General features: G+C 45.9%; 1 protein-coding gene across 1 annotated transcript; it reads left to right on the top strand.

The window, feature by feature from the left end:
* Nucleotides 1-1,315: 1,315 nt before the first annotated feature.
* Nucleotides 1,316-11,687, top strand: LOC310800879 (eukaryotic translation initiation factor 4 gamma 1-like; the record flags this gene model as incomplete). The annotated part of the gene is made up of 10 exons (XM_083664767.1): nt 1,316-1,378; nt 4,930-5,061; nt 5,721-6,128; nt 6,313-6,459; nt 6,725-6,958; nt 7,573-7,677; nt 8,524-8,748; nt 9,101-9,262; nt 9,743-9,838; nt 11,664-11,687. The coding sequence occupies 10 exons, from the start codon at nt 1,316-1,318 to the stop codon at nt 11,685-11,687; spliced, it is 1,596 nt and encodes a 531-aa protein (XP_083520893.1).
* Nucleotides 11,688-12,407: the final 720 nt, after the last annotated feature.

Genomic DNA, 12,407 nt, shown 5'->3' with positions numbered 1-12,407 from the left:
GGAGAACTTCTACTCACGTAAATGTGAGTTAACCCCAAAGAGGTAGATTCAGCAGTGCAACATAAACATACATAGGTAAATATAACTCAACATAAAATATCCCTTTTACTAAGTGAACTCAAATATTGTAATTAGCTTATTGTCTTATTAATTAACGTATGATTTTTTATTTATGCATTAAATTATTTAGCTTATGAATCTTACAGTTTGTAAAAAAAAAAAACTCTTTCAGGGTCTGTCCTCACTGAGGTCATGGGCGCAACATAATTAGAGTTGGTCCTGGGAGACTCATTGACATTGTGACATCATGTCACCAAGCCCCCAGGAACAGCTCTGGGCCATCATGGCTCTGGCCACTAGTAGGTGGTACTGGTACGCTTTCATCTAACAGCATCTCAAAATGGAAGGCTTTATGAAGGGACTAAGTGTGTGATGATGGACATTATTATGACATCATAACATCATTCTCGATTTCTAGGGTGGAGACTTTAAGGACGATGTGCCATGGCCCATGATGTTATGGCTTTATGACATCACTGATGTCACATTGTGACGTAGAGAAAGAGTTATCACACCAGAGTTATCACATCACTGATGTCACTCATGTCTATTGATTTATGACATCACAGATGTCACAATTGATTTATGATATCACTGATGATGACACAATGAAGAATGATGTCACAATCGGAAACAGTTATGACATCACTGATGATGTCACTCATGTTTGATTTATGACAGCAATGATGATGTCACAATGAAAACGTGACCAGAACCGCTGACAGCCAAACATGGGAAATACAGTTTTCAACATAAAAACAATAAAACATACTGTAACAGAGTTCAAAAACAGCAACCAACCACTATTGATAGGTCTAAAGTTAACTACATTATGGACAGGACGGAGTCTTCAAAGACCATCAGTTGCTCTCTCTCAGTGGTTTGGCTTTTGAAAACTAGTTAAAAAACCCAAGAGTACCTGCACCAAAACGCACACAAAACCGCCCAAAAACAAATGCAGATAATGGGAACAAGTTGCCCTGTAAACCCGCCCAAGGCTTAGCCCATTTCCCCCAGCACAATGCACCCCAAACCAACCTAATTGGGCGGAAATCCCGCCAATCTGGCAACCCGTGGGTAGGGGGATTTTCCCATTTTCCCGGCATCATTTCGAATTTAACGGGTCGGTCTCTGATTGGCTCACCGCGTGAGTTAAGTTCACAGCTAGAGCCTTGAGCAGTCATTGACCACCAGGGAGTCGCATAGAGCAGTCGCACGTCGCATCTGATCGCATCGTTAGAATATCATCACAGCAATGTCCGCCAACGTTTTCAAAGAGCCACTGTGGAGACGACGACCAGTCAAGCTGTACCCCGAGGTGAGTTTGATTACACACAACAGCCATCTTTGCTTTGCTTTGATGTAGCCTAGATCAGTCGTTGCCGTTACGGAGCAGACGCTCAACTCGTTTGAAACTATTGGCAGTTAGCTTGTTGTGTTGAACTCACTTAGCTAGCTAAGCTTGCTAAACTGAATGTACCCAAGAATATCGATAGTTGTTGACGTTATTTTGCACAACAAGTCCGTATTTTTCGCACTTTTAAAAACGGAGAGAGAAGCAGCTGCCGCGCTGTGCTCTCCCTCCCTGTCCCCGGCAACCACGGCCGGCCGAGTTTTGCACCCCTGCCCAAATGCATCCCCACCTCACAGGAGCGATATTGTAATGATTTATACGGAAACTTAAACTGTTAAATGATAGAATTGTCTGAGTAGACGTGATCTCCAGGCCAGTGGGTGTGTCCTGGCTCATGGCGACCGACTTTGATACATCAAATCCACATCGAGGTGACGTCCATGCTTGGGGCACTCTTCTGGCTCATGTACGCCCATTTTGGTGCTTAAAATCCGGCTACAGGTGACCCCGAGGCCTGGGGTCTCCCTCTCTCCCCTAGCTTTATGGAGGGTGAGGCAAGTCTCGGCGGTTTTTACCTGCCGTCGTGTATTGCTATCTAGAGAAGTGGGGACAAGTTGCACAAGGCAGTGATCATCATTTGACACGGTGGCCGGCATTTTTAGAATTTTGTGGTGAATTCTGGTGATGCAAATTGCAATGGGGTGATTAACGCTAACTTTTGATTCAACCGTGTTGAAAAGAAACATGCTTTTAACATTGTTTCTGCTTGTGTAAGGGCTCAGAGATGCGCGGCTTCACTCCCACTCGGGCTAGTCTGGGCACCTTCCACCCCGCTTTTTGTCATGGGGCGTAAACCATGGAACCAGAATGAACACCGGAAGGCAGTGCGCCAAAAAACATCTGTGTTGCTGTTAGCTTGATGTCTCTTCCCTCGATTAATTGTCTGATGCAAAGCTTCTGTATTGGCTTAAAAATATGTGAGATTGTGAATCCGCAATGTTTCTAAAATAACTTCGGTACGTCCATCTTTTGTTTTGTTGTTTGCCGTTCTGATACTTGGGTCAAATTGTCAAGTTAACGTGAAAGTTGACGAGCTAGAAACGCTGCCATCCGGTGTAGCTAGTTAAGGTGGAATGTTTCCTTTTCCTTCAAGCCACGAGTTGATGCTGTGTGAATCATTCAGCCCACCTTAAATATAGTTAAGGTGGAATGTTTCCTTCTTTCTTCAAGCCGTGAGTTGATGCTGTGAGAGAGGAAGGTTGTCATGATAAGGAGGGCAGACAGAGAGGAAGGAAGAGAGTGAATATGGCTGATATAAGGTTGCCAAGTTTCACTCGTTTTATTGGCTCGACATGCACACACACACTGACACACACAAAACACCCCTTGGATAAGTATGGGAACGCTGTTCCCCCGCGTTCTACGGGCACTACACCCCTGTAAGTTAAAACAGCCCCAAAATGTGGTGGGGATGTGTAAGTTGAGCACGGAGGCCGATTACCGCATCATCAGCATCAAAGGCATGTTTGATGAACAGACTGATTCATATATGAATGACTATTAATTAAGTAGGCTATGCCTATGTCATTGTAACCCGTGCGTTACGACTGCGTTGTGTTACTTCTGGTGTGTGTGTGTGTGTGGTGACACTCAGGAGGCAAGAGGCACTACTGGGTCTCAGGTTGTTTACTGTGTGACACATAGATTGGTGTACATTATGCGCGGTCTCACTCCCCTCGTTGACATTCCAGGAGGCAAGATTTTTTTCCCATGATGGCGAAGGCATGACCTGCCCCTCTCTGCCTCTGATTGACTGACTGCACTCGGCTGCTCTCGCCTGCTTCCCAGGCGAGCCAGAAGTCATCTCAAACGAGCCTAATATAGCCTATACTTTCATTCAATGTCACAATGCTGCGGGGTAGGCTACTTACAAGCATTATTACTATAACTAAATAGGCGATTAGTGGAGTGTTTGCTGGACAGCTAACTAACATTCATACTTTATTAAAATGACTGCAGTCAGTTAGTTTCTGCTGAGGATGTAAGGGTCATCTAAGCATTAATTTGTTCATAACGTGAGCAGCAGGTGCAAAACAATCATTCAATCAACAAGCATGAGATGGCAGATGGCAGCATATAGAATCAAAAGGTTATCTGTGAGATCTTACTTCATTATATTAAACGTTACAATTGCAAACCGTATAACAGTTATTTAGGCCTACTTAGCCTATTGCACAGGCATATGAACGTGTATTTTTTCTTGTCATTCTAAATTTCATCACCTTGTTTCCTCTGATTAATATTTAAATTACAATAATACATAAAATACATGTCATTCTTGTGTTACAATGATCTGAATTAGTTCCCTGTAAATAACCCTGTTTTATATCAGCCTTGATCAATTATCTGTCTATAGTCTACATACGTGCACTGCCAAGAGTAGCGGCAGGCAGCGTTATAAACCATAGATGACTATATTAAAAACATAAACACACTGGCGTCTTTCATGCAGGCTAGCAAGCGTAACTGCTGTCTGTCTGACTGTCTGACCACAGACTGTAGAAAGAGATGTAATGCAGGATAGCCAAGCGAATGTGTTTGGATGGAAGTTTGACGCTAGGCCAATCAGAGGCAGAGAGGGGCGGGTTATGCCTTCGCATAGCCATCGATCGCCATCATCCGAAAAAAAATATCGCTTCCAGGAGACTGTGACCGAAGCTGCATGCATGCGCACATAATGACGTTGCTGCGGTGGGTGCGTTTGGAAACACTAAACTCTAGAGCACACAAGTAGGAGATTCCCAGAGGAAAATGGGGTGTTTTGGTGAAATTCATAAGCGGGACCATATTAACCTGTTACATCATCATGGATTAATTCCTCATCAACACCTAGAATTAATTAATACCGTAATTCATGTGTTAATTACCACCATCGACATCCAGCTATCCAGCTAAAATTGCCCCAATATTTTGATAATTTAATTTTCATCCAATTCATTTAATTTCCATCTCTAACACACACTCAGCACCTGCAAGCTGGTTGCCAGAAGACAACGATGAAGAACACACTCACACAAACATCTCTGTTTACACTACACTTTAGCAACTTTATGCACTAATTATTATTTTTTTTAATGCCCCCAAAATGTTGTAAATGCCCCAAGTTTTTAGACGGTGGGGGCAAAAGTTGCCCCCAAAATATTTTTTTAAATATCCTACACTGCCCTCATGATACGTCAACACCTGCCTTCAGAGGAAGGAATAAGAATCACATTTTTATTCATTTCTTTCAGAGCAAAGGAATGCAACTTCAGCAGCTTGATAACAATTGTAGACGTCTATCGCTACATTACAAGTTTCACATGTGCTCCTACGTGGTTTTCTAGCTAGACCACACCTTTTATTCCTAGCCGGTAAACTCTAGTGTGCCAGTCTTTGGCAGGTGAGCCTAAATTAATTTCTGCTCTTAAATGTACAAGTATGCCCCTCAAGACTACAAATGTTGTCTCCTTCAGGTACACATGCCAGTCGCCCAAGGAGCAGCAGTGCTTTATGACAGGGAGTTCCTGCTGGGCTTCCAGTTCATCCCTGCCAGCCTGAGCAAGCCTCAGGGTCTGCCAGCCATCTGGGGAGTCGTATTAGACAAGGTAAAGACACGTTACAGCCATTCAGACACGAGACATATGCCCTTTTATGAATGAAGACCTGTTTAAACCTGTACACATAGTTAGGGGTAAAGAACTAGAATGGTTCTACTGTATTGGCAATGTGGGTAGTATACTGTACATTTCTTTCTTTTCATATTTGTTGCTTAAATCTCTATATGTAGATCTTAAACTTTTTTAAGAGTATAGTTATTCTGATAGTATACTTGTGTATTAGCTAGCTCTCTTTCTCTTGCTGCACTTGTCTTTAGAGATAAGATGTTATTTGAATCCTGTATATTTGCACCATGTTACTTTTTCCCTATCAGGACACAAGGCCTGTAGCTTCTGGCAGGGGGGCTAACAATGTCAATCAGTCTTGTGACTGCAATTGTCGTGCATTTACATTTTGCTAAACCACAGTGACATCACTGGTCCACACTAACTCATTAACTCAAATCAACTCTCAATAACTGTCAAACTAGATGAATGACTTCAAAACTGTTTACAGTTACAGAGAGTTGATTTGAGTTAATGAGTTATTAATTTGAGTTAGTGTGGATCAGTGATGTCACTGCACTTGAAGGTTGCAGTTGGGTAACTAAATGTTTTTGGCTGAAATGTCTCATCGTCTCACCCCTTCCTCCCATCCCTCCTTCTAGCCTCTAGGCATGATCGGTGTCGGCGGGCCACGCCGTTTCCAACAGGACCAGAGGGAAGAGCCTCAACCGAGGAAGATCATCACCATTATGTCGCTTAACGACAACGTGCAGCTAAACAAGGCCGAGAAGGCTTGGAAGCCCTCGGCCAAAAAGCCAGCCCGCACTCGCGGAGCAGAGGAGCCAGAGGAGAGCGAGCTTGCCAAGACCCAGGACCTGTTCAAGCGTCTGCGCAGCATCCTCAACAAGCTGACCCCGCAGATGTTTCAACAGCTGATGAAGCAGGTCCAAGAGCTGGCCATTGACACAGAGGAGAAGTTGAAAGGAGTCATAGACCTCATCTTTGAGAAGGCCATCTCCGAGCCAAACTTCTCAGTGGTCTATGCCAACATGTGCAGCTGCCTTATGACGGTATGTATATGCATGCTTCTACCTGCCATGCGCCAGTCTTTAATTTGTGCCACGTCTCTGAGCCACTGACTTATTAAGTGATGAGATGAAGGAACTGAGAGCCACCCCTTCTCCCTTATACGTCCTCAACCAAGTTAACCAACTGTGTACCCTAATAACTGTCCCTTTACTCTGCTCTCCTCAGCTAAAAGTTCCCACCACAGATGAGCCAGGAGTCACTGTGAATTTCCGCCACCTGCTACTCAAACGCTGCAGGAAGGTGTTTGAGAAGAACGAAGATGACGAGGAGATCTTTGAGAAGAAGCAGAAAGAGCTGGATGCTGCCTCAGGGGTATGCGCTTGCGTCAGAATATATTGAAGGGGGAGGGTCGAGTCGAGTTGATGGTCAAACCTTGAAGTGTGGTGGAAGGGATTTGAAGGTGACCGTGTGTTGGGAGGAAGAATTTGCGCCATTACATCAAGATCCAATTTGGTTCAATTTCCTGATGTTTAGTGTTAAATATCTGTGGGGATAAATTCACCAGAAATGTAATGTAAGCCAACCTTAAACCCTGTCCCTCTCCCTTCCCTGACCTCTGACCTCTCTGTCTCTGCAGGACGAGACCAAGCAGCTCAGAGAGGAGCTGGAGGAGTCTAAGGAGAAGGCGAGGAGGCGTTCCCTCGGCAACATCAAGCTCATCGCTGAGCTGTTCAAACTCAAAAAGTTGACCGAGGGAATCATGCACTCCTGCATCGGAAAGCTGCTCAAGGACCATGACGAGGAGTCCCTGGAGTGCCTCTGCAAACTGCTGTCCACCATCGGCAAGGACCTGGACTTGGAGACGGCCAAGGTACAACAACACACACATACTGTAGAGGAGATCTTGACAAATAGTTAGGTCTAGTGGTGGAATGGGCACGTTCAGTATGGTTTACATTAGGGCTGCACAATTAATCGTATTTTCATCGTCATCGCAATATGAACATGCGCAATAAACACATCGCAAAGACTGCCTGAAACGCAATGAATAACAAAAGTGCTTTTATTTACATGCGTCATGCATTTCCACTCAGCATCTGATCATTTTGTCTTGTGTTGTAAATCCAGCGTACACCGTCCCCTTGCAACAGTGCGCTCCGCCTCCTCTGCCAAAGCCCAAACACGCTGTGTGTAGTTTCAGCTAGAGTCAGTGTGTATTTCATTTCTTTATTCAGTGGGCATAGGCTATGTTTGGGGTCTTTGTTAGCATTATTAAAGCAGAAAGACATAGGAAATGTATAGCTAATATGCGTACTTTAATATTTGTTTATTTATCGCAAGTCATATCGTAATCGGTATATTGAACAATGTTATCGCACATCGCAGATTTTCCTCATATCGTGCAGGACTAGTTTACATTGTTTCGGCTTGCAAATTGAACACAATGAAACGTACGCTCACCAAAGTGTCTTGGTTTGTCTTTAGGCTCAGATGGACCAGTACTTCAACCAGATGGAGAGGATCATCAAGGAGAGGAAAATCTCCTCCAGGATCCGCTTCATGCTGCAGGACGTGGTGGACATTCGACGGGTAGGCTTGAGTTCAACCCTAGCTTACTCTACCAGTCTTCTGAAAAGAAGTCCATGTTTTTGCTAACTTACCAGTGAGGTCTAGTGACATAAGAATGAATTGGGGTGTCTTGGTCTCTTGTGCTGCTTCATTGCGTCTCCTCACAGCGATGTTGGCTGGCCAGCAACAGTTGTTTGCAGTTAAAGGACATGTGGTTGTATTAAAATGGCCGTAGTCAATTGACCACAGCCATTAGTGTCGAGGGCAATGCACCTTATTTGTAACAAATGCATGTGAGAATACTATGAATCCATTTCGCACTTTGTCACTCACCAAACACTCTCCTGTTTACCAACGCTTGTTGGTAATTGGAATCTCTCTGGTCGCCCTCATACTCACCACACCATAGTGGGGGTTATTAGCCGATGTTGCCCTTTTATTACAACTTTTCACAAAACAATATTTTCTCATAAATCATGGCATACTATAGGCAGTTTAGGTCAGCTCTAGAACCTGACAATAATTATTTGGAACATTAAGCCAGACCAGACTATTTTGAGATATTTTCATGATTCACAATATGCATTTTTCATTCTTCTAATTAAAAAAAAACGTCCTAATGCATTCTAAGGTGAAGCTACAAGTTACTGTCATTTAAAACCCAAATAACATTACAGTACTCAATTTACAGCCTTCAAAGAAAGTGTATTGAAACAACAACAACACATTAGATGCAAGTGAAAGAAAGACTTGAGGAAAAGCGTCAGGATCGGGGAAAGTAGCATTTCAGACTTGTTTTAGGTAAGCGAGTACTGCCAAGCTCTCATGAATACCTACCCTGTACTCACCATCTCTCTCCAACCCCAGTGCAACTGGGTGCCCAGGCGAGGTGAGGCGGGCCCCAAGACCATCGACCAGATCCACAAAGACGCCGAGCTGGACGAGCACAGGGAGCAGATGAAGGTCCGGCATGTTCTCCTCTCCAAGAAGGAGTCAGCCGGAGGCCCTGGTGGCCGGAAGGGCTGGAACATGGTGCCCATCTCCACCGAGAGCCGACCCTTTGACACCAGCTGCCTCAGCAAGATCACCCAGGTAGGGGGATGGACTCACTTACTCGCTAGCCCCGAACCAGACCAGCTCAAACCCATTCTCTGACATTGTATTCACTGTGCATCTATCCCACAGACCTCAAACACTGGATGTATGGCTTGTAGGCTCTATATGCCAAGAACCACATGTATGAGTTAATAGTGTTGTGCCTCACAAATTAAAGTGACTATATCATTATGTATTAATTAATAGTTATGTGCCTCAAGAAGTAAAGTGACGACATACTTATGTATGTACTACAGGATTAATTAATAGTTATGTGTGCCTCAGAAAGTAAAGTCACGACATACTTATGTATGTACCACAGGATTAATTCAAATCTTGTCTCCTTCAGGCAACGCCCGTCGCCCAGGCAGCCCCCGTGCCCATCACCCAGGCAGCAGCGCCCATCCAGGCTGTATATAACAGGGAGTTCCTGCTGGCCTTCCAGTTCATCCCTGCCAGCCTGAACAAGCCTCAGGGTCTGCCAGCCATCCGGGAAGTCGTATTAGACAAGGTAAAGACACGTTACAGCCATTCAGACACGAGACATGCCCTTTTATGAATGAAGACCTGTTTAAACCTGTACACATAGTTAGGGGTAAAGAACTAGAATGGTTCTACTGTATTGGCAATGTGGGTAGTATACTGTACATTTCTTTCTTTTCGTATTTGTTGCTTAAATCTCTATATGTAGATCTTAAACTTTTTTAAGAGTATAGTTATTCTGATAGTATACTTGTGTATTAGCTAGCTCTCTTTCTCTTGCTGCACTTGTCTTTAGAGATAAGATGTTATTTGAATCCTGTATATTTGCACCATGTTACTTTTTCCTATCAGGACACAAGGCCTGTACCTTCTGGCAGGGGGGCTAACAATGTCAATCAGTCTTGTGACTGCAATTGTCATGCATTTACATTTTCACGACATAATAATATCTTCACAAATCAAATGTACAAGTATGCCCCTCAAGAGATACAAATCTTGTCTCCTTCAGGCAACGCCCGTCGCCCAGGCCCCCGTGCCTGTCACTCTGGACGTCAAGGCGGAGACACCTCCTCCCACAGAGACAGTTGCCGCTGCCCCGGAGACGGTGCCCTCCCCCGCCCCTCCCACAGCAGAAAAGGAGAGGGAGGAGCCATCCCCCGCCCCTCCCACAGCAGAAAAGGAGAGGGAGGAGCCATCCCCCGCCCCTCCCACAGCAGAAAAGGAGAGGGAGGAGCCATCCCCCACCCCTCCCACAGCAGAAAAGGAGAGGGAGGAGCCATCCCCCGCCCCTCTCACAGCAGAAAAGGAGAGGGAGGAGCCATCCCCCGCCCCTCCCACAGCAGAAAAGGAGAGGGAGGAGCCATCCCCCGCCCCTCCCACAGCAGAAAAGGAGAGGGAGGAGCCATCCCCCGCCCCTCCCACAGCAGAAAAGGAGAGGGAGGAGCTATCCCCCGCCCCTCCCACAGCAGAAAAGGAGAGGGAGGAGCCATCCCCCGCCCCTCCCACAGCAGAAAAGGAGAGGGAGGAGCCATCCCCCGCCCCTCCCACAGCAGAAAAGGAGAGGGAGGAGCCATCCCCCGCCCCTCCCACAGCAGAAAAGGAGAGGGAGGAGCCATCCCCCGCCCCTCCCACAGCAGAAAAGGAGAGGGAGGAGCCATCCCCCGCCCCTCTCACAGCAGAAAAGGAGAGGGAGGAGCCATCCCCCGCCCCTCCCACAGCAGAAAAGGAGAGGGAGGAGTCATCCCCCGCCCCTCCCACAGCAGAAAAGGAGAGGGAGGAGCCATCCCCCGCCCCTCCCACAGCAGAAAAGGAGAGGGAGGAGCCATCCCCTCCCCCCACAGCCACCCCCGCCGCTGAAGAATCTACTCTGCAAGGTCAGTGGATCTGTCTCATAAATAACAATACGCTTATTTTATAACATGCTTTCCAAGACACATCCAAATGTGAGCAATGAATGAATCAGTCATGGAGTTTTGTGGTACTATTGCTATTCCATTCATCTAAGGCTGATTGATTACTTTGCAGACTCACTTTGCAATCTCTTGGTCTTGAGTGAGGATTTTTAAAAGGGAAAGCCCCCCCCCCCCCCCCCCACCAAGAAAAAGACCAAATTTAATAGAGGGTATGCACACCCACTGGAACACGCCCCCTCATTCGGGAACGAGTGTCAAAATGAGTGTCAAATTCCTCCCTGAGCAGCAGGTGTCAGTTATCTAGGCTGATTACTGCATTCAAGCTCAGTCTTGCTGTGACTCAGTGGGCGTGACCCCACAGTGACTTCTGCCTCTGTGACATCACGTGCATACCCTCTATCCACCTTATTTTTGGCGGCCATTTTGCCTTACGTTAACTATGGGTTCTATTTCCGGTGTAACCAATTTAGATAACCCCCCAGCCCCCGAAAAAAAAAACGTCTATGAGGATTTTACCCTTTTACAGCAGAGCCATTCTGCTCTACAGCCGTGTCGTTCGGGTGCTGGGATAACGTAATGCATTGTGGGTAGTCGGCTACTAACTGTGGCTAATTTAGCGGCTAGCTAGCTATGTTACATGGCAGTAAAACGCCACCAAATTGATTTAACTTTTAACCATTTCGAGTAACACACATTTCGAGTTTCCATACGGACCTCCAGCGTTGGTTAGTTGTTTATAACGTGACTATATTTATAACTTTTATAACGGACTCCAGCTTCCGGTTTATAATTCGGGTCTGCAGCCAGAGTATAACAAAGGAAATGGCAAGCGGCAACAATGAGTCACGTTAAACCGGACCTTGTACCCACGATTCTTTTTTACAGTGGGGCATTCAAAAATAAGGTGGATAGGCTTTGTTTCTTCGTCGTCGTCAGTTTTTGTCTTTCTGTCGTTTTGCACCACAGACAAACAGGCAAACTGAACTCACACACGTTTCTCTCCCTCTCCTGTTTCAGAAATCTGGGCAGCTCGGAGGTTGATGTGTCGCAGGTTCGCCACCTACCAGAGGCGCACCCGCGACATCTACAGCCTGCGACCAGTCAACGTGGACGTCAAGGCGGACACTGAGGTATGCTTTTGCTTAATCGGTACTGGCTTTGACCTGGTGACTGGAGGTCACTGGAAGAACATGGTTCTCTATCTGTTATGATTTTTTTCTTATATATAGCCTGAGACCCACATCTTATATAGCCTCAGACCAACATAACATTGTCACTGATGACATCAGCGATCAATGTCACTCCTCCTCGTACCTCTTCTCCTCCCAGGGGGATCTTCAACCTCAGCTGCTGCAGCCAGAATTGGCATTAATCTGGCATTCATGTTTACAGTCAACAACATCAAACAGACGAAACCAGCTGGCTCCCGTCCGTGTGATCGTTGCGTACTGAACTGTACTGCACGCGACTGCAGGGGAAATCAAAACAAAGCACACACAAAAACGCTCTATGCGCTGTGTTTTGTGTGCGATGGAAGCACTCTCGACATGATTTCCAAAGTGTTCACACACGTTTGGTGTGCACGCCGCCTAAGAAAGTCCGGCTCCATCATCACCGATGACATCATCACTGAACTATAGCATCAGCCTTCGGGCATTCAGCATTAGGGCAATTAATCTGCCCTAATTATAAAATCTGGCTCCGTCAGGTCACCCGCACGGGTGCTCTTTACACACCCTGAAGGTTTCAGCCCCGATCGCA

Source organism: Poromitra crassiceps, assembly GCF_964638095.1.
Source record: "Poromitra crassiceps genome assembly, contig: HAP1_SCAFFOLD_130, whole genome shotgun sequence".
Taxonomy (NCBI): domain Eukaryota; kingdom Metazoa; phylum Chordata; class Actinopteri; order Beryciformes; family Melamphaidae; genus Poromitra; species Poromitra crassiceps.
This window is presented reverse-complemented; position numbering and strand designations above follow the sequence as displayed.